The 23685-nt window shown below is 43.3% G+C and overlaps 1 protein-coding gene across 1 annotated transcript; it reads left to right on the top strand.

Annotated features, from left to right (window-relative positions):
• The first annotated feature begins 807 nt into the window (after window positions 1-807).
• hykk.2 (hydroxylysine kinase, tandem duplicate 2) lies at window positions 808-19286 on the top strand. Its single transcript, XM_079506873.1, has 5 exons — window positions 808-888; window positions 3042-3353; window positions 14073-14215; window positions 15301-15481; window positions 18577-19286. Exons 2-5 carry the CDS (start codon window positions 3050-3052, stop codon window positions 19014-19016), a joined length of 1068 nt encoding a protein of 355 aa, XP_079362999.1. The 5' UTR covers window positions 808-888; window positions 3042-3049; the 3' UTR covers window positions 19017-19286.
• Window positions 19287-23685: the final 4399 nt, after the last annotated feature.

Raw genomic sequence — 23685 nt, 5'->3', positions numbered from 1 at the left:
CAAGATGAAGCCAAGGTTTTTGATGGAGGAGCAAATGTTTGAGCTAAGGGTGATGGGGAATCCAAGCTAATAGAAACTACAGGCTTTCTATTCCTGAAAAGTTGCAATGTGAAAATGGAAGCCATCGTTCTCACGATAATACAAATCGATTTAAAAAGAAGAACAAAATGTGCCTAACGATGATGTCACTGGTGGACGGGTTTCTGAACTGCCCACAGCCCTCCTATGAGACACAGATCGAGTAGAAAAAGATTGTGTTATTTTATCAACATTAGTGAGGACCAATTATATGAAGCGATGATGAAAAGTGTTGAAGTGGTCCTTTAATTTTCAATACTTTTACTTCTACTCCACTAGGCCTACATCTCAAATGCAAATATTGTACTTTTACTCAACTACAATTATTTGACAACTTTTAGTTAGGCCTACTTACTTTATAGGCTACTTTTACTTTTTGTACTTTATTTTGATACCAACACTTTTGGTATCGGACATTTACTTGTATTTCTATGCAGCAATAATAAAACGTCAGTATCTTTTCCATCACTGGATGCAGCAAACACACTGTGTAGCCTATGTCTTGTCATGCATGCGGTGCCTGCAGAACCTTTACTCTGAAGAACGTTTTTTATTTTTCCAAACGGAAGTCCCACTGTCCTAAATTGACCTTCCCCTCCTTTTATATACTCTATGCCTTCCCCCCGGCCATTCCACAACGCATACACACCACACTTGATGAGTCCCGTGGAACCGTTATGTTATTAACACTGTATACCACAGTATAATACTGCACACGCCACGGAATAGCGCGAATCTCCGACCACTGAGCGTGGATTGGAGTAACTGACTGTCTGCACCGCAAACGTCTGTCACTGACTTGTGACTGAAGTGAGTGAGCCTCAGATTTAAGCATGCGTTTGTGTTTACTATTCTAGTTTGCACGTGTCGTAGTGTTCGTACGTGTGCCACTGGATTGTTGACAAAATAAATAACTACAGCAAATTCCAATTCCATAATGGCGCGTGTACTTTAAGTTGCACCGCAGCAGTAACCTAAAGACTGTCTATCAGATGCATGTTTTGATCCAGTCTGCCTTTAGGCTATGAAAGTAAAAGTCATATCCATGATAGTCTTGATCCAATTAAGCTTGGTTATCTCCGCAGTATGATTCCAGCCTTCCGCTCTGTTCTATCCTGGGGAAACAAGTTATACAAAGAAAGAATATCTGCACAGTTGCTGTAAACTTAAAGGCAGGCATACTTTGCACTGTGTAGTGTGTACAACTCTATCTATCTATCTATCTATCTATCTATCTATCTATCTATCTATCTATCTATCTAACCCATTATTTCCCTCTATATCAGCCACATGGAGTAGTGTGGACTGTGTGGTGGTGTTAACCTATGCAACACTAGCCTTTTTAATATACCGGTAATGGGTAACTTCTAACTTATCTGTAGAGTTGCAACACTAGCCATTGACAGCCCATATACATCCAAATGTCGTTAATACAATTGTATTAACAACATTAAACTCACCAACATTGCAGCTGTGCGGAAAGCTTGAGTCTGTACAGCTGCAATGTTTTTGAGTTTAATGTCGTTTAATTAGGGTGACCTGCAGATCCAAACTGTTCATTTGAGGGACAGACATATCGCTCGTGTGGGACAAATGGGACAAATGGGACGGGGTTAGCAACTTACTTAAGTTGCTATTAAATGGGGGGATATTTCTCATTATTATTGTAATAATAATGATTGAAAACACAACTTGCAGTAAAAGAGACAATGAGAGCTTTACAACAGAAAGCCAACTATTACTAACTACTAACTAACTACTAGGGGCATTTGAGCCTGCCAGTCACAATGTGGCACAGGGTCTCAATTTGGGGGACACCTGGAAAGTCTTGGAAATGAGGGACTGTCCCACACAGAGGGGGACATCTGGTCACCCACCTACGTTTAATACAATCAGAAAGGACTTTTTCTTTTTGGATGTATATGGGCTGTCAATGGCTGGTGTTGCAACTCTAGGGTGACGGTGGCTCAGGGGTAGAGTGGCTGGATGGTAACCGCAAGGTTGTCTGTTCGAACCCGGGCTCCCCCAGAGTTAGTGTCGAAGTGTCCTTGAGCAAGACACTGAACCCCTAATTGCTCCTGATGTGCTGGTTGGTGCCTTGCATGGTTTCCGCAGCCATCAGTGTATGAATGTGTGTGTGACTGGGTGAATGTAATGCACAATCTCTGTAAAGCACCTTGGATAAAGGCGCTATATAAATGCACCATTTACCATTTACCATTTGACCCATTATTAAAAAAAATCTAGCATTGTAAATTGTGGCTTAGTGTTAACCTGGCAGGCAGGTTGTTGTTTTCACTGTTGGTTTTGGTAGCCCGAAAACATAAACCAACGGTGAAACCACCGAAACATTGAGAGGGAAATGTGACAGACAGACTAGAGGGAAATGTGTAGAGCTGATATCATTGCTACCTTTGTGCAACACTGTACTGTAGTAGGGTTTTCATCTACGGAACAAAATATCGTTGCAGTCGGGTAGACACGACTTTCTCCATATTTTAACTTTTATGTGTTTTTCTGTAAATGAACGCTCATCATTCAGCATACAATAAGGTCAGACTAAAGAGGTCCTTTGTCCACCAGTCGACCTTGAGGCTTAATCAGGAGTTGTAGTAGCCATGGGGTAATCTAAGCGGTGGATATTGCTCCTGTCTTCATGTCTTTATGTATGTAAATTGTCTTGTTCTTTGTGTTATGTCAAATGTGTGTACGTATATGTGTTCTGCATACTTGGCTGCTGTGTCGCAAGACAAATTTCAGTGTGAACTGACAATAAAGTACTATATCATATATATATATCATATCATACTACAGTGTCACACAAAAGTATCAAAAGTAGCAGTTCTGTAAGCTTGATCCGCTATTTTTTTAAATTTGAATCCTGATAAGTAACAGTTTTGGACACACAAGGTTTCCACCCCGACAGACAGATGATATTATGTTTTCTATTTTTCCCCCATCAGGTCCAAAAATGTCCGTGAAGCAGCCCAAGCCCAACCTCAGCCACGGCCAGGTCTCGGAGGTGGTGGAGAGGCTCTTTGGGCTGACCCTGTCCCGGGTCCGCCCGCTGCCCAGCTACGACGACCAGAACTTCTACGTGGCGCCCGCCGAGGGCGGCGAGTACGTCCTGAAGGTCATGAACTCGGAGGACAGCAGGAACGCTGCGCTGCTGGACGTGCAGACCCACGCCATGGCCTTCCTCCACCGGAGGGGGCTCCCTGCGCAGACGGCACTGCCCACCACCACGGGGCAGCTGATGAGTCTGGAGGACATAGGTGAGGAGGAGGAGGACCTGACTGTTTTGTTCTTTTCTTTCTTTTCTTTTTGAGTGGTGCAACCACTCCCTTACAATTTACAATTTAGGCATTTAGCAGACGCTCTTAATCCAGAGCGATTTACATTAGGCAAGAACAAAAGTATGGGAATACATCACATATATAAAATGCATTTATCAAGAAACATGCGTAAGCTAAGAACGTAACTAGAACATATCTATATAATGAGTTTGACACTATACATATTAACTATACATATATACTATACTATGCTATACATATGTACTATGATGTTCTATGACTACATACAATGCAATTATTGTGCTATTATGCTATAAGTCTGTTTCAAATGCTATCTAAGTCTAAAAAGTGCTATCTAAGGGGGTAGGATAAGTGCTATGGGCCATGATGGAGTCTGAAAAGGTGGGTCTTCAGACTACGGCGCTGTGTGGGTGGGTGTCTGGGTGTCTGGGTATTAGCACGAAAACAGCATGATTGGTTTTCACCACCTGTGCGCAACCTAACCCACACACAAACACACACGCACGTATTAACTGTATAATATGATGCTTTCGGGGGTGCCAGTACATTACAGTGACGGTACAGTACAGTAGAGGGTACAGTAGAGGGACCGCCACACGGTAACTGTCATTTCTCTACCGTTTCGGACACCGGGTAGCTCCCCCCTCCCCTCTTATTTTTAACCCATTTAGGCCTGACGTTGAAATTTAAAAAATGTCTTGAAAATTTCTGAAAAACCTTATGTTTCTGTATCAGTGGTGCTCAATATTTCATGTCAAGGACCCCAAAAACTATATGTAATATGCCTCCGCCGCCCATCTGAAAATATGTTGTTCCAGGGACCTCCCCAGAAGCAAATATTTTAGTTAAAAATGTTCGCTCTGTCTGAAATATATATTCAATGATTTGCGCCACATTTGAACGACTTTTCAAAAATAGCAGACCTACAAGCTCGTAGCGCGCCACTCAGTGGCGCGCTATGAGCTTGTAGATCTGCTATTTTTCAATAGCTAAATTATAACATAATGTTTAAAACACCAAAAGGGGTTCCCGCCCAAAATGGGTTAATTGGCTTTACTGAACGTACAAGTAGGCTACAAGCATTTCCCACAATGACTGCTATGTTATGTCATTTATCGGATATCTATTCAACGTTGACGAAACGAACACTGCGCGAAAAGAGTTAACGGGCAACTATGGGCACTGTATTTTGCCCGTAAACCTCAAGTTTAGCAGCATATACAGTTAATATATGGTAATATACAGGTGTGGTGATGGTACAATTCGGGAGTTTACCGGAGTTTGTTGGGAAGTTTTAACAGGAGTTTCCTGTAATATACACATCCGTATTCCATGCTTTTTGGGCAGTGGACTGGAAAGAGCTCATCTTTGTACTACAGGAGGCCTCCTAGAGATCACTCTCCCATCCCGATCGGGGGTGCTGCTGCAGTAGAGGTGGTCAGAGTTCAAATTCCTGGGGGTACACATCACTTGGGCAGTGCACACAGAGCGGGTGGTGAAAAAAAGCACAACAACGCCTCTTTCCCCCCCCCCCGAAAAGCGAAGAAAGCTGGCATGGGTCCCAAAGTTTGAAGTTAACCCATTCTGGGTTAACTTCTAGTTCTAGTTTTAACTAAGCATTATTTAGCTATTGAGCTACGAGCGCTACGAGCTTGTAGGTCTTCTATTTTTGAAAAATCGTGAAAATGTGGCACAAATCTTTGAATATATATTCTTTCAGAAAACGTCAGGCCTTTAACTTGAAGATGAATAAATAAAATAAACTCCTGGAGAAGTTTCTAGGTCAAACACTTGGAAGATACATGTCGGCACTATGTGTCAGTTGAAGTTTCACTTAACGAGGAAGTAATTGTGTGCAGTGTGTGTGTTCTCATTGTGTGCAATTTTTGTCAGATTGTACGTTTGGGGTTTTGCAGCTGCTACTGCGGTTATCCAAAAACCACAAGAGGCTTCACTATCTCTCTCGAGGCGTACATTGTCAAACAAACCTAATCCACGATACCAAACAGTGTGCTTATGGTACAGCTCCACAGGATTAGCTGTTGAGCTGCATGCTTATGCCTGTGTGGTTCCCTCTTATTCCAGCCAGCAATGATTCAAAATGTCAATTTGATTTGAGATAATAGTATGGGCACTTCAGGTTGAGACACTACCCAAATAAAATACTGCAGCACTCGACTGGTCTGCACGTATTTATTATTATTTGCAGGGGTGACTCTGACTCAGTGTTTATTTTGTCGACTAAAACTTACTGCTAAAATAACAAATGGGTGCAGGCCAGTCGATTCATGTCCCAGTATTTTATCTCTCCTGAAGTGCCCATGGATTATCTCTCTCTGATTCAAATTGTCCCTGTAGAGTACCGACGAGCCCTTTATTACCAAAGTCAAGATTGCGGGACTTCTCTCGTGCGTGCGTGCGTGCGTGCGTGCGTGCTTGCGTGCGTGCGAGTGTGTGTGACTGTGTGTGTTTACTATTATACAGCTATAATGTGTGTGTGTGTGTGTGTGTGTGTGTGTGTGTGTGTGTGTGTGTGTGTGTGTGTGTGTGTGTGTGTGTGTGTGTGTGTGTGTGTGTGTGTGTGTGTGTGTGTGTGTGTGTGTGTGTGTGTGTGTGTGTGTGTGTACGTGACAATGAACAGGTTGGACCTTGAGCCTTATAAACCGTTCTAAGACTCGCAATCAGACACTAGTTGTTTGCATTGCAAAACAAGTATTAGACAGTCATGTGTGCCATATTGTCCAGTGTCCTTTACTCCCACTCCAAAAGAACTGGACACTTATCAGTTTGAGATCTCTCTCGCTGATTGGGTTGAGGTATTGGTGGACTGTGTGGCATTATATATTTCCGTGTGAAGGATTTGGTAATAAAACATTTCAAAGGGACCATTTTTACCACATGAACCCTAGTGCCTGGTATTCAAAATCAATCGAAGATTCTGCTAAAATAGCATATTTACAAGCTTGCAACGCCTCGCAGAGCTCTAGTTCAAGTTTCGAATTTAGGGTTAAGCAATGGAGCAAAGACGGCAACGAAAAGCTTATTTTACAGATATGAGTCAAATGTGTCAACAAATCTACATAAACACCAAAATGAGCAGATCATTTTATTTTCTGAAGATTGTGTAGTATCTTAACCCATTTAGACCGTAGGTCGTGTGGAAACGTCATAACTAATCCAACCGACGGATCGCATTTTCATTGATATCAAATAGGAAAATATTCCGATTTTTTTTTTTTGGGGGGGGTTGGCCTCTCCTTCTGTTCTGAACCATACTCCTTGCTCTTTGCACATGGTGCGTTGGTGTTCACTTCCCTGCTTACGGCTCAGAAAGAATGCCTCGTATCTCCTAATCTAGGGAGCTCTCCGTGGTTTTGACCAGATGGATATACTAAGCTCTTCATTTCTGACTTCAACATGCCTCTCGTTCAAAAATATGAACGCGAGGGATTATCCAGCGACTTCATCGCAATGATAGCGAGGTAAGCAAGCAGGGGCGGTGGTGGCTCAGGGGTAGAGTGGCTGGATGGTATAACCGCAAGGTTGCCAGTTCGAACCGGGGCTCCCCCAGAATTAGTGTCGAAGTGTCCTTGAGCAAGACACTGAACCCCTAATTGCTCCCGATGTGCTGGTTGGTGCCTTGCATGGTTTCCGCCACCATCGGTGTATGAATGTGTGTGTGAATTGGCTAATGTAATGCACAATCTATGTTATTTTGAAAGAAACCCCGGCGCTGATTGTTAACACATTTACTGCGTTATATAAATCATAATAATAACTCCCGTTCCCTGCCGGTGTTAACACTAAACCTTTGAAGAATCACGGCGTCGTAATTGTACCTCCAGTCCATTTAACCCATTCTGGGCACTAAGCATTATGTTACACTTTAGCTATTGAAAAATAGCAGATCTACAAGCTCATAGCGCGCCACCGAGTGGCGCGCTACGAGCTTGTAGGTCTGCTATTTTTGAAAAATCGTAAAAAATGCGGCACAAATATTTGAATATATATTCTTTCAGAGCGAACGTTTTATTTATTTATTTCGACGTCAGGTCAAAATGGGTTAACTCTTTGAGAGTTTCAAGGATTTCTATATAGTTTTTAGACTTCTCTATGGCAGAATGGCGTTTTTGAATGATTTATTGAAAATTCTCTGTTGTGAATGTGTGACAACGAAAGACCTTCAGAGAAAGCTTGGCTTGTCTGCTTCCAGGAAAAAAATGAACTGAGTTGATAAAATGTTTAGTTTTTGTGTTGGAAGCCATTTAAAAGAGCCTGCATTTACACTGGGTAGTGTTTCTAGGACAACAAAAAAAGTTATGCCCGGTTGAAGTTTTATTTTCTAAATAACTTTTTTTCTGCTGGGCGTACATAGCCATGCAATATCTCATTTTAAAGGGTGAGTTGTCTAGTTCAATTAAAATAAAATAAAAAGTTTCTCACATGTACCACTGTAGATATTTTGCCATCTATAAATAGCATGGTCAGTCATGATCAATCTGACCTATCCAGCTAAAAGTCCCCCTAGCTCTGAAATGGAACATCATATAAACTCAATTCTTTTTTGGGGTAAAATTAGACATTCTAACGCACATTTTGATATATACCATGTTTACATAGTCTTACCAGTACCTTGTCTATTCATGCATGTATCTCAAAAACCTGTTGTGAAGAAACAGTTTTGATAAAAAAACACATCCAAGGACATTGTTTTGATATGACTTTGTGCCCATGATATGTATCAAAATATAGACTTGAATGTATACTGTATTATAACAAAAAATTGGGTTCTTACCATCTACCGTTACAGAGTAAATCACAGTTGAAACTCGCTTAGTCAAACCATAAACCTCAGAATAGTGAACAAAATAGCCATGACAGGTCTAACTCATTGTAAAAGCGTCTTTTATTTTTTATGACTACTAACATAATACAATTATAATAAATATTACAGAAAATAAATAGGCCTACATACAAAACAGTTGTCCCCAAACTCCCCAGTGTCCCCAAACCACTGCATTCCAGTTGTTCTTGACGGTGTGTGTGTGTGTAGGCTAAATTTAAAAAAAACAACAACTGAAATGAATGAATGCATCCGGTTCAGTGTCGGAGAACTCCATCGCAGTCTTGACTCTTCGTCTTCATCATCATCATCATCATCATCCTCCTCCTCCTCCTCATCTGATGCCAGTTCTAAATATATAAAAATAAACATTTAGCTGTAGTCAGCCCGGCCAATAGCCAGTTGGGGGGGGGGGGACGTAGGCTATCTGACATCATCGTCATCATCATCATCACACGGAGACACACTAAACAATGTACAATCATGATTGTATACAATATACAATGAATGCGATTATCATGCAAGCTCAGACGTCAATGAAACGTCATACAGATCTTATATAATACGCTACTGTTAGCTTCACTCCCCGTCCCCCCTCCGATCCTTGTAGCAAGGTCGTCATAACCACGCGTTGCTTCAGTAAACGATGCATGTTTGTTCTCCGTCTTTGTAGACAGTAAATAAAAGGAGCGAACATTACTCTAAAGATCAGATCGCCTATAAGGCACGCTACAATATAAAATACTTGTACTGCCATGCGTGCATGCCTGCTACGATACATTTGTACTGCACCAACCAACCGATCGACACCAACCCCCCCTCCAGCCATTAGCCAGCACCAATGCACCAACCCCCCCATTAGCCAGCACCTTTGGTGCTGGCTAATGGCTGGGGGCCATCGTGGTGAGTCATTCTGGCGTCATGATCTGACTAGTAGTAGTAATTATCCAAGCATCTATTTGTAGCGATCATCTTATGATTTCTGATCACTATAGAAGGGCATTTTCTACAATAAGATTACCTCAAAACATTCCGGGTTGATCGTCTTCTTCAATGGTTTCCCGGTATAGCTCATCGGACGACGATGGGGAGACAATGAAAAAAGGAGGGAGGGAGCAGCGAGTCTCGCTGTAAGCACTGGACCAGGGCTACTCCGCCTGGAGAAGGCGACTGGGACGCGTATGGATCAATACTACTACCACAAAACTCGCTCAAATAAATAGTACTGCTTTCAACTTTTTCTGCTAGAAAATCGCTCGGGCGAGACGGCAAAACAGGCAAAACAATAAACTATGAAGACTCCCTCTGCCCCCACTGTTTACAGGGGGTGGGACCAGCTTCCAATGGCAACACGTACACGTGTGTCACGTGACACGGGTTTTCTGGGTAATGTAGTTGGAATATAAGCTCAGGAATTTAAACAGCGCTTCGGAGCATATTAATATGTTTAGATTAATCAAAAACTCTGAAGACGCCAATTGGCGTCATTGATCATTTACGGAATTCTGATGAAGACGCCAATTGGCGTCTTTCACCTTCTAAGGGTTAATGACAATCCCGCTGAAAATAGTCCCATCGTTTGTTACCGAGTCGGAAAATAATCCACTGCCGCGACGCGAGTCAACGACACAGAACAGAGCCAGAAGGATCCGACCATGAGACCCAGTTGACTTGCATTGGCCTCCGTTTCCCAGAAGCCCTTGCGACCCAGTGATGACCTCTTCACGAGGTCCGAGGGAAACCTCTCTCATGTCTTAAAAGTTATCAAAAAACTAAACATATACAAGTGAAGACAAAAGGTTGGGTTTAGCGTGTGCGGCAGGGAAAGACAACTCTCTGTTTTACCTTGTGTGCTGATGTATGCTTTTATTCCTCAGGAAATCAATATTCAAGCTAATTTCCTAATTTGATAAAAGAAAGGCTAATTGTGTGAATTGAAGGTAGGCATTTTAGTTAATTGTTAATGAATATTAATGCAATGCAATGCAAATGCTGTTTATATAGGAAGAAAGTACACTCAGTGGATCTAGGTTTGGCTATATCCTTTAACGACTTTAAACCTGGCATCCATATTTAGCAGATTGAGAGCACTTTATTTTTCCATTCAATTCAAAACTGGAACTCTCTTCACACTGACAACACACTGTTAAACAGGGAGTATACATAATATACTTGCCAGGGTTCCCCAATAGGCGGCCCGCGGGCCATTTGCGGCCCGCGGAGCGCCCCCTGGCGGCCCGCGGAAGAATTTAAAAACAAAACAAAAAACAAAACCTTTTTTTTTTTTTTTTGGGGGGGGGGGGGGGGGGGGTCCCAGATATAAATGGCATTAAATGGGGGTCAGTAGCCTATGCATGTCAAACTGGGCATCCTTTTCAAATGGGGTCCTGCCCTGAAAATTAATTTTCAGGGCAAGACCTCGACCTCACGCGTGCGGACTCGGCCCCCAGCCTGGTACCCTAGTCAAAATATGGCCCTCGAGGAAAATTAATTGGGGAACCCTGCACTAGGGTTTCTCAAACTGGGTGCCTTGACGCAAGTCAGAATAGAGAGTATGCACCTTAGAGTATATATGAATAGAGACGGCACCCGGAGGAAACCCTGAGGCGAAATGGACATAGTGGCCGGATTTGTCATTGCAGCGCTGGTCCGTTGACTATCATTGCGCACGTTCATGTTATTGGGCCCATGACACGTGAACGCTGTTTCATACGTGAGCGCGCGCAATGATAGTCAACGGCAGCGCGTTCATGTTATTGGGGCAAATCCATCCCAGAAAGGAGTGAAATCGCCTCATGCGTTTTTTAGCAACTTAATGCTAGTGGATGGGAGGAGAACTCTGGTGCCGTCTCTATTCATATACTCTAAGGCAGGGGTGGGCAACTTTGACGATGGAGAGGGCCAATATATTTCCACACTCACTCCAGAGAGGCCACAGTGCATATTACTGTCGTAGCAAAAATAGCCGATCTACAAGCTGAAAACGCGTCGCAATGCGACGCGTTTTCAGCTTGTAGATCGGCTATTTTTGCTATATTTGAATTGAAAACCAGAATATTTTTTAGCTATTTTTTTTAATTGGAATCCTGAACAGTAACCTTTTTATTGCATTTCAAATGCATTTAGTTATAGTTATGTTAACTTTATGAACTGTTAACATAACTACATTGGACACAAAAAGACAATAACATTTTAATACTAGTCATGAAGTAATTAAAGCGGGTTTAGAATTGTAACTGTAATCAATACTATATCAGTATTCTGATATTCACATGCGGGCCACATTAAGTGAAGGTGGGGGCCGCATGTGGCCCCCGGGCCGCCAGTTGCCCATGCATGCTCTAAGGTATGCACATGCATGATTTTCAGGACTTTCAGGACATGCCCCCCTCATCTAGACTGAGTGGCAACACTTTGAGCAGCATGGAGTGTTGGAGTTTGGAAGCGCTCGTTGGAAATCACTCAACCGTCCTGCGTACCACCTGTTTCTAAATGTCACATAATGCAGGAGGCAGCAAAATGTTGTGTTATTGAAAACAAGCACTTCCAAACTCTGACGCATTTCTTGACAGAAAGTAGCTCATAACGTTTCTATGGTGGATTTTTATGAAACAAAAGCTTTGCAGATAGAAAGAGGATAATTCAAGCTTTTCATACAGCTGCAATGTTGATGAGTTTAACATTGTTTAATGCAATCAGACAGGACTTTTCTGTTTGGATGAATGGGCTGTCAAGGCCAGAAAGTAGTTTTTTGCCACTCAGTGGGCGTTCCCGCATAACTTCCAGGTACGATGATGTCACGCGCATACCCTCTATACTTGGAATTTGTCAATGGCCGCGGTTACATGCAGGCTGATCATTCCGAATAAATACTTCCGAATAAAATACATCCGAAGTAAAAAAAATTGCTGCGAGTTTACATGGGAAATGGTCATTCCGAATGAGCGTTTACAAGGAGATGTGATATAAGACATGATACATGTTAATTCCCGTGAAACTACGCCATCTGTTGGACACATAAAATATAGGCAGTTCATTCATTATGTGACTGTCTCAACAATAGGCTACAAACATTACAGACGAAAGACGATACTTTGAAATCCCATAATTTCATTCTTTAGTAGCTTTGAGGCTGCTGGTTGGATAGGGGCGGGCATATATGTTTACCGTCTTTTATTCCCCACCCGTGGCGGCTCCCCTTCTCCGCTGGGAAGGTGATCATCTCGTTTTTTTTTGTACTTTATTATCTACAGCACGGCCAGGGCACGCAACACACTGATTATTATTGTATCAAGGGTCGCTCGTTATTTTTGAGAGAGAGAGAGAGAGAGAGACTGTTGAACACACACACACACACACACACACACACACACACACACACACACACACACACACACACATCGTGTCCCATCTGTGGTCTTGTACATCGCATAAAGCATATAATGCATAGCTTATCTGCACAATACACCATCACCGCATCATTATGGCATAAAGTAGGCTACCAATTGGGTGTTTAATACTAGAATGATTGCAGCTGCTCATCAATGCAATTAAACTGCAAAACCGTTATGTTTCATGACGTTTTGGTTGCAACTTGGAATAGGCAAGTTATAGCCTATAAAAGTTTAAAGGGATAGGATGGACATTATAGCGATAATAGCGTATTCTTGGGAGTGTGTGTGTGTGTGTGTGTGTGTGTGTGTGTGTGTGTGTGTGAGAGAGAGAGAGAGAGAGAGATTACTGAACAGCGGACTGACGGCATTTCGTCCTCTCCGTCGTTCTGTGAGTCCCCCGATGCACTTAGCCTACAGTAGCATGACGCATCCAGATACATATAGGCTGGCTATATAACCTATAGGCCTATCAAACATGTTTGAAAATTATCAGAGTGATCATCAACTCGGGACGGTTGGATCTTTGAACACTGAAATACTTACTGAAATATTTTCATATTCACGTACCGTTAATATGACCAAAAGTAACAATGTCATTCAGGGCTGCCATGCATGAAAATGTTGTTTACAGTACAGGGGTGACCTGAGACAAACAAGTTTTGGAACCACTGCAATACTGCATTTCAATAGCAGCAGTACCAGCAACAATGTTCATGGGCTGTGGGACATAGCAGTTCATTGGAGCGACGTGTATCCCAATGATATGGGGCGACTGTGGCTCAGGAGGTAGAGCAGGTCGTCCAATGATCCATGGGTTGGCGGTTCGAATCCCGGCTCCTCCTGGCTACATGTCGAAGTGTCCTTGGGCAAGACACTGAACCCCAAATTGCTCCCGATGTGCTGGGTGGTGCCTTGCATGGCTTCCGCCGCAATCGGTGTATGAATGTGTTTGTGTGAAAACTGTGAATGGGTGAATGTAATGCACAATCTATGTAAAGCGCCTTGGATAAAGGCGCTATATAAATGCACCATTTACCATTTACCAATGAAGGCAGAAGTGCAGTGCTGAAGGCCAATTACAGATGGATTTGGGGGTCCTTGACATAAATTTTTTTGAGAACGACTGACATAGAAACATAGGGTTTTTCAGAAAACTGCCAGGATTTAGAAGGCATATTTGTAGAATCGTCCTCAGGTCTAAATGGGTTAACCCATTCTTGGCGGGAACCCCTTTTGGTGTTAGCATTATGCGCACCGAGTGGCGCGCTACGAGCTTGTAGGTCTGCTATTTTTGAAAAATCGAAGAACGACTGACATAGAAACATAGCTTTTTCAGAAAACTGTCAGGATGTAGAAGACATTTTTAGAATCTGATCTCAGGTCTAAAATGGGTTAAAACGTCATTTTCACCGAGGTCTTTTGTCCTCTCTCTCCTGACAGATTGTGGGTTCGGCCCTCAGAAGTATCTCGTGCGCCTGCTGACGTATCTGCCCGGCAACACCATTGCCACGGTTCCGGTCTCGCCACAGTTACTCTATGAAGTCGGGAAGGTGGCTGCCAGGATGGACACAATCCTTCTGGAGGTAACGTAATGGCTCTTCTGACTGAAAGCTTTTGTCCATTTTCACTTACCAGTATTATCTTGCCATTTCAATGTTTTACACAGCATGGGTCTTCAACAGAGGTTCTGGGACCTGTAGGGGGGGGGGGGGGGTCTGTATGATAGGATACCCAGCATCCCTACTCGGGGCCAGGGGTCATTCACTGAAATGAGCAGATGTACAAGAGCTTGCAGACCTGCTATTTTCGGTGAAGAGGTTTGGTTTTTTAGACTCTAGAGGGAAAAGAATAGCAGATAAGTACAGAGCTATCTATGAAATCTATGTCAAACGTTTTATCTGCAACACAGCTTTGTACAATAATGGTAGTGGGGGGTCCCTAGTTTCATCTCTCTCTCTCTCTCAGCTAAGGCAGTGGTGGCAGTATACTGGCAGTGGAATGTAGTGGAAATCTAACGGTTCCATTTGGTTCCATTTGTATTGATTGATTGATTGAAGCATTTATACAATATGCAGAAATACATCTCAAGCGCAACTCAATACAAAAACTGTGGACGACACCATAAAGCATTACACTGTACACTCTCAGAGTGATTTTACAATTATAAATTGTAGTCCCAGAAATAGAAATCCCATTAAATGGGGGTTCCGAGGCCTAATGAATGTCAAATTGGGGGTCCTTGAAATGAAAATGGCTGAGAATCACTGCTAGAGCTGTACAAAAAAGTTTCTCTTATGGGGGTCTCTGACACATCTTTTCAAATGGGAGTCTGTGGGTGTCGATTTGGGGGTCCTTGACATGAACAAGTTTGAGAACCACTGTTGTACGGAACCTTCACATGGGTTCACGAATCACCAGAGCTTACCCCATTCTGGACGGGAACCCCTTTTGGTGTTTTAACTAAGCATTATGTTATACTTTAGCTATTGAAAAATAGCAGATCTACAAGCTCGTAGCGCGGCACCGAGTGACGCGCTACGAGCTTGTAGGTCTGCTATTTTTGAAAAATCGTGAAAATGTGGCACAAATATTTGAATATAATATTATTTCTGAAGACTTTTTATTTTATAAAAAAGTCTAAAAGTCCTAATAATTTGACTTGAACCAGATGGAGCATCCCCATCTCGCCGTGCTACAGAGAGACAAGTTCATCTGGAGCCTGTCCAGCATTCCTCTCCTGGAGCCCTACCTCTGTCACATGGACACGGATCCCATCCACGCCGTGGTGAAGGCCGTCATGGAGCAGTACAACACCTGTGTGCTCCCCAAACGCTCCTCTTTTCGCCAGTGTGAGTATTAACAATCATGTAACGTGCTGTTCCTATTCAGTATTTAAGTCCGACGTCCTTTTGTAGTGCTACGTTACGTCCGGGTCCAAGTGGCACCAGCTCCCGTCCGCATCTCATTGTAAATAGAATATCTAAACGCGTGAATCTTTTTACAATTAAAAAGTTATTTTTCAGAAAGGAAGCCATTGAGGGTTAAAATGGGTCTTAATGCTTCCAACTCGAGTAGAATTATTAATGTTTTGTACAATTTGTCCATGACAAAAAATATATATGATGTGGAGACAATAAAGACTATTATTATTATTGAAGGTGGTAACAGTCCATTTGCGCAGTAAAATATTTCGGGGGCATATTTAGAATGTTTGCAGGCTGTATGTTGAATCTAGTTTGCATTAATGAGGATTTATTTGACACAATGAAATAAAATGGCGATAGTATTCCGTGTGGGGTAGACGGCCTGTCACAGCCAGATTTGGGAGAGCAGCGCAGCTTTGTTGTTGCGAGGAAAGCGGTAAAATTAGACTTTCGTGGTTGTTTTCGTCTCAGATTTAGTCCGACGGAGCGTCACAGTATAACTCTATGGGGACACAAAAGCGACACAAAAGTAGGACCCGGAAGTATCTCAGGAGGGGGCGCTCACGTCACAGCTAAAATACTGAATAGGCTATGGGATCCTTGGGGATTTCGATTCCAGTGCCTTAGCGATTCCCACGGTCGGATTTCCCTTAGCGGTTCGTCCATTGAACGATTCCTATATTTATAAATAAAAAAATATCGAACTTGCAGTGGGGGCAGAAAATCTTAACTGCCTAATCTCAAAAGGACACATACACGTCACGCACGCCACACACGCACGCACACACACGCACGCACGCACGCACGCACACACACACACACACACACACACACACACACACACACACACACACACACACACACACACACACACACACACACACTTACAATACTATGGTATTGGTTTCTTCCAAAAGTTACAGGGTGAAATTCGATTGGCCACAGCAGGTGCACATGCACACTGCACTCTGTTACACATAAATGCTGCTGGTGGACATAATTTGGCTACAGCAGCTTAACGGTGTGTGGCTGAAGTTGTTAGTACTATAGTAGTAGTAGTAGTAGTAGTAGTAGTAGTAGTAGTAGTAGTAGAGCATCAATCAATGTTAAAATGAAATGCAATTGGTTTATCAACACATAATTGCATTTGAGTAATGGGCATAGTTTGCATTGTCAAATACAGCATGGGTATACAGTGGTTCTCAAAGTGGGGTCCTTGGAGGGGTTTTCCAGGGCGTCCACAGCAAAATGTGTTTCCTTTGACTAATAGCTCACAAGCTTGTAGAACAGAGCTTTTTTTTTTCTTCACGGAAATATTCTCTTCTGGGAGTCCCTGGCACAAAACATTTTCAAATGGGGGGGTCCGCGGCCAAATTCATATGAATTTGGGGGTCCTTTGCATGGAAAAAGTTTGCGAACCACTTGCAGTGTCCCTCGGAGAACACCAGTCATGTCCTCAGTCAGGAGGTTGTGAAAGAGGGCAGGTTATCTTAGGGGAGATTTATAGTCTTTTCAAGGACCGGCTGAGCAGCTTTGGAAACTAGATTATTCTGCTCGGTCTGAGCTTTTTACTGGCAACGGAGCAGACGGACACATTCAGTCTCTCACCAGGACAACCCCCGGACTAAATGACATATAACTCATTTTCCTACTTATGTTCAAGGTCAAGTTCATTAGTATGTCCCCAAGCTGGGCAATTCATTTTACAGCATATGATAAAAACAGACGTGGACATTGTACATTGTCACAAGATCCAGATAATATCAGTTTAAACAAAGCGTGACTACATCCATCCTCACCACCCACCCCTGAAACTAAACAGCAGCTACCTTCCTCCTGCTTCCATTGCTGATGGCACGCATGGAAGTGGGTATGAATGAGAAGTTGTACGTGTTGTTTTTTTTGTTTGCAGGGCCCTCTAACCGAGAATTGATATTCCCAGTTTGGGGGGGTGGGGGGGGGGGGGGGTGAGAGCTGTCTATTCTAATAGATTACACTTTCCTGAGCACCTGCTTGCCATATAGATAATTAGATATGACTCAGACAGCTGAATTCTTCCCCCACAGCCTTGCTAGCCCCCGCTAACGACCTCGTTAAGTGCATATTTCTGTCTGGCGTCATGGTTTCCGTACCAACAAATGGCAGCAAAGGAAATAACAGACTATGAAAGCCTTCTAGAACAAAGTCATCGATGACTTATCCACGGGAAATGTGTCTAGCTTCCTTAAAGGTATATTCAGTGATTTCACTTAATTAAAATATCACTTATTTTTTGTTTTGTTGTGATAATCCTCCCTACAATAGAGGGAATGCGCGTGACATCATCGTACATGGAAGTTATGCGGGAACGCCCACTGAGGGCTACTTTCTGGCCTTGACAGCCCATTCATCCAAACACAAAAGTCCTGTCTGATTGCATTGAACAATGTTAAACTCATTGCAGCTGTACGAAAAGCTTGAATTATCCTCTTTCTATCTGCAAAGTTTTTGTTTCATAAAGATCCACCATAGAAACGTTATGAGCTAACTTTCTGTCAAGAAATTTGATTATTTTTCTAAGTGTCAGAGTTTGGAAGTGCTTGTTTTCCATTTTGCTGCCTCCTGCATTATGTGACATTTAGAAACAGGTGGTACGCAGGACAGTTGAGTGATTTCCAACGAGCGCTTCCAAACTCCAACACTCCATGCTGCTCAATGTTTTGCCACTCAGTCAAGATGATGGGGGCGTGTCCTATCATGCCTGTGCATACTCTCGATAGAGTGTGCTGACCATATAAGGAGTTCCTCCCTGTCCCCAGTTAACCCCTGGGGTAAAAAAAAATACGTAGGTTTTGTTTTTGGCTAGGTGGCCCAGCCGTCATCCAATCAGGATAGAGAGGGGCCTTCCGCCAATTATGATCGAGCGGGGTCGGGCCTTGGTGTGCGTGCCGTTGGCCTGTTGCGTGTCCCCCCACCCGGTAACACTTGTTACCGGGTGGGTTTTTTTTTTCCAAATCACTGAATGCTCCTTTAACTTCCAGGCATCAATCACGGGGACTTCAATGACCTCAACATCCTGGTGCAACCCAGCGGCGGCGACTACGCCATCTCAGGCATCCTGGACTTCGGAGACATGAGCCGCGGCTACTTCGTCTACGAGCTGGCCATCGCCATCATGTACATGATGATCGAGAACCCCACACCCGTGGAGGTGGGCGGACCCGTGCTGGCGGGCTGGGAGAGCGTCCTCCCCCTCAACGCGGCCGAGCGGGACTCCCTCTACACCCTGGTGCTGTCCCGGTTCGTCCAGTCCCTGGTCCTGGCGCGCTACTCGGTGTCCCTGCAGCCGCAGAACGAGGAGTACCTGATGACCACGGCCAAGACGGGCATCCGCATCCTCCGGCAGCTGTGGGAGCTCGGCAAGGACGAGGTGGAGAGGCTGTGGTTCCAGAGTGCCGCTCCGTGCGCTGAAAGGGAGTAACGACGACACGGGTGTGCCCCTTTTTATTGGGCAGGTGGATTCCAATACGTCAGGGTTCCCCAATTAATTTTCCTCAAGGGCCATATTTTGACTAGGGAACCAGGCTGGGGACCGAGTCCGCACGCGCGAAAAATAGTTTTCTTTATTTTTTCATTAATTCATTAAAAATTGTTCTCAACCAGTGGTCCGGGGACCACCAGTGGTCCTTGAGGGGGTGCCCAGTTTGACATGCATAGGCTACTGATTTAATGCCATTTATATCTGGGACACCCCCCCAAAACAAAACAAAAAACTTTTTTTTTTTCTTTTTTTTTTTTAAATTCTTCCAGGGGCCACAAGGGGGCGCTCCGCGGGCCGCCTATTGGGGAACCCTACGTAATAGCAGTTTGTAAATGAGTGATGAGATAACAGTGATGTAAATAGGTTTTCAATGGAATGAGTCAGGGGATGGTCTTTTAGATGAGTCCCAGGGAGTCCCACTTCAACGACGTTAGGAGTAATATTTTGCCTTTTTTTTTTTTACAAATTGCAGCATTTAACTCCCATGTCATTTTATATGGTTATAATGGTTATATTCATGTAGAACACAGAAGAAGAAATGATTATTATAACTAAAGCTAGCAATATAAACTAGAATAAAAAAGTAGTGCATCCCGTGGATGTAGAGGTCGTTGTTTTATAAACTGTGTTTTGGGATGCAAAATGCACCCTATTTTAATCTCTGGTAATAGCAGTTTGTAAATGAATGATGAGATAAGATGGTTTCATCACTCTGCTTACTGTACACACTACGGACAAGATAGTGCCAAATGACGTTAGTACTGTATTTCAACAATGCTACGTTCTTGGGAGTGTGGCTTATAAACGTTTAAAAATGCTAAACGTTAACAAAAAGAGTACACGGTTAGAATAATCTCTAGACATTTCAAATGGAGGGGGGAAAAGTTAACTCAAGCAATAGAGCACCGAAGTCTTGACGATATTTTATATTCCATCCTAATTGGCTAACATTGGCTTTCAAAGTTGGAAGGATTGGCCCATTTTGAACAAAAATCACTTTAAAAAAGTGCTGCAATACTTGGCAAGAAAGCTTGACCAGGTTGATTGAATGATCGTCAATCTCTATCGTGTTCACAAACTTCACAAAGCCAGAATTTGCGATACGGAGCCGAAAGGCTGCAGAAATTGTGCAAGAAATTGTCAAGCTGTAGTGTGAATACATTACTTGCACGCTCTGCTTGCGCAAGTAATAATACATACATATAATACTTTTCTAGATACTCAAAGTCACTTTACAGAAACACAGTTAAAACAAATTTATTGAGAATTGTTTTTATTTATTTGTGTATTCATAATTTTTTATCCCACGATTTTACAACCCATTTTTACACCCAGTGTCAATTATCTAATGTAATCCTGGGTTACACTACACTTCCTCTGCCAACCTGGAGGGGCAGCGGACTGACCTCATGCTTCCTTCTATGCATGAGGAGTTCAATCTGCTTCTTTTCACCTGACAGGGGAGAGTTTCACCGGCCGGACGTGGGGCGTGGAAGGAACACGTTATTCCAACCAGTTCCTTTCCCCTCCATCAGGCGCCCCGGCTGGCCAGGGGGAGGTAGTTTAGAGACCAGGATTACTGCCTGTTTTTTGTGAGGGTACCTACCCTATAGGGGACACGGGGAGAACATGCAAACTCCACACAGAAAGGCCCTTTCGCCAACCCATGGAAACGATTTTGACGATTATCACACACACACACACACACACACACACACACACACACACACACACACACACACACACACACACACACACACACACACAGTAAGAACAATCTGATTTCCATGTCGGGACACTTGCTATGACCAAATGGCCCTTTTTTTTTTTAGCTTAGATTGACTGGCCTAAAAGCAGTGTTAATTCTCTTTAGCACCATCAGTGAGGGGCACTTTCTTCCTTTTCTTTGCCTTTCTTGTCTCCCGGAGCAGTAACCTGCCAGTGCAGGTTGTAATAATTCCTCGTCGTAATGTGAGCTACTCCATTCTTACTGGGGGTGTCTGTCTGCACCTCCGAGGGTTGATGTTTGCCCAAGCCCATCGTGGCAGGGGGCGGGATCTATAGGTGCTGTTAGTCTGTGAGTGGGGTGACCGGTCTGGCACAGGCGCACCTGCAGCACATTGTGGTAATGAAGTGAAGGACAGGTGCTGTGCATAAAGAGACCTAACGTACTGAAATGAAGGACAGGTGCTGTGTATAAAGAGACCTAGGGCGTGTTCAGAAATAGCGCACTGTGCAATGCAAACTAATAGGCCCCTAAGGCCCCTAGTGTTCTCGGTTGCAGTGAGAGGCTGGGTCCAGACAGAGCCCGGCACACACAAGTCCACATTTATGTCTATTTGATATTATTGCATTTACGTTAAAGGTCACTCTGTGACCCATTACTTTACTGTTTCGGCTCCAGAAGATGTTGTTTGATGGCATTTGCTCTGACTGAGTAGGAATAATACGTTCAACTGAAGAAAGCTGCCTTGTGTGTGACCTTCCTGTTCTCTGGGTGGTGTGCGTGTGTGTGTGTGTGTGTGTGTGTGTGTGTGTGTGTGCGTGCGTGCGTGCGCCTTTTGCCCGTGGGTCCACTCAGTGTTCCATGGGGTACAGGTGTGTGTGTGTGTGTGTGTGTGTGCTTACCACACCGGGAGAGAGTTGTTGCTTTGTGCTACTCACACACTTTCCTATTGGTTTCTTCAAAAAGTTGCGTGATTAAATCAAATGGCCACAGCAGGTACGGTACATACATGCTCACATACTGTAGCACAATTTTGCACATGAATGCAGCTGGTGGAGATTTACCTAACAGTGTGTGGCTGACATTGTTGGTAGACTTTTCTTTCAAATGTGAAAATTAAATGCAGTTAGTTATACACACTTAATTGCATTTGAATAATAGGCTTGAGTAATGAGGGTATCGACTTTGTGTGTTTTCTTTTGTTGTTTGCAGTTTTACTTTCTTGTTCCTTTTCACTTAGGACTTTTTTCTGCATTTTGTTTCCCCGTGTGTATATATAAGGCTCAAGGTCCAACCTGTTCATTGTCACGTAGTTAGTTAGTTTATTTGTCTCGGTCATTTATCACATCTGTTGTACATACAATATACAAAGGTTTGTGTTTTACAATTGACCGAAAAGGAAAGGGCTGAAGCCGAAGCTTATTATGCCCACCTTATTGACAATTTACTGTAATTATTACATAAAAAGGAAAACAAAAGCCAAAACAGGGAAAACAAGATTCAAGGTTGTTGCACTTCATACAAAAACAAAATAGAGTGAAAAGAAAAACAATGCTGGACAGAAACAGCATTTCCAGATTTCTTGATACAAAGCTGATTAATGAGAAAATGATGACAGTTTTCTAGTATTAATTAACATTACCCCCAAATAATATTAATAATGCTCTCAATAATACCAATAATATTAATATTATAATATTATAATATATACGTACATACACAAAGCACACATTATAGCTGTATAATAGTAAACAAACACACACACACACACACACACACACACACACACACACACACACACACACACACACACACACACAGTTCTGTGTGTGTTTCCAAACTAATTGCCTGACTGGCCTGTCTCACGTATTTATGGACCATGGACCTGTTGTGTCACAGCCCCTGTAGTTGGCCTACTAGGGCCAGTGTAGCCTCGGTCCCAGGCTTACTTTTCTGCGAAAAGAAGAGCCTGGTCACAACGTAAGGCAGAGAAGCTAGCGGGTGGATGTATCCTCCGGAACATCAGTCAGATGTATTTCCCCCGGATACGATATTTTCCCGACCAATCACAACACTTGTTTCATTCGCGGAGAATGTAAACTGATTTGTAAAGCATCAACGTCATTTCCTTGGGCAATACTTCCGCTAAAATCCCGCAACTTCCGCTGATAGTCTTTTCAGCGTAGGTCTTGCCCAGGGTGGGGCCAGTGTGGTTTTAGGTAGGCCTAGTCTTTTGCTTCCCACAGGTCCTGAGGAATTGCCAATCAGTGCATTGGGAGCACCTGGCCAGTGTTCCCAGTGTGCTCTCTAAAGGGCTGGGAGTTGACCGGCCTCACTCTCTCTCTCCTTCCATGAGAGCAGCAGCATTTGTTTGCACCATTCAACACCCCACACTACACCCCACCCCACACATCCACTCACTTACACTACTGATCTACTGATTAACACACCCCACCTTAGTACGGTAGTATTGTTTGAATCTTATGTTTGTTTATATGGTAAATAAATATTGTTTTGTGCATGGCCTTGTGTTATGGCCTAAGAGCCAGGTCATAACAGTTGTGCTTACTTCATTCATGCCCTGATGAAACATGTTGGCTTTTTAACTTTAATAAACTACACTGATTTTACATCCGCCCTCTCCTCCCTTTTTTAACCTCTTCTTTCTTGTTCTGCCGTCCAGTTGATCCTTGAAGCACCAACCGTATTTTTTTAACTCCACTGAGCACCTGGTTGATCTCCTTTGTTTTTCTTAGACATGGATAGTTTGCATTTGGCGAACACCAGCTAATGTTGGTATTTGGCGCGAAGCACTCGTTTCTACACTATTCCGGGCAGCGTGCCCCCCCGCTCCTCCGCCTCCCGCCCCTCCTTGTCTCTAAT

The sequence above is a fragment of the Electrona antarctica genome (genome assembly GCF_951216825.1).
Source record: "Electrona antarctica genome assembly, chromosome: 7".
NCBI lineage: Eukaryota > Metazoa > Chordata > Actinopteri > Myctophiformes > Myctophidae > Electrona > Electrona antarctica.
Note: the sequence above shows the minus strand (reverse complement) of the source record. Positions and strands in the feature narration are given on the sequence as shown.

Coding starts and splice junctions, on each gene's coding strand:
- hykk.2 (XM_079506873.1), top strand. CDS start 3,050: ATGTCCGTGAAGCAGCCCAAGCCCAACCTCAGCCACGGCCAGGTCTCG. Junction 3,354..14,072: donor GATGAGTCTGGAGGACATAG/GTGAGGAGGAGG, acceptor CTCTCCTGACAG/ATTGTGGGTTCGGCCCTCAG. Junction 15,482..18,576: donor ACGCTCCTCTTTTCGCCAGT/GTGAGTATTAAC, acceptor TTTAACTTCCAG/GCATCAATCACGGGGACTTC.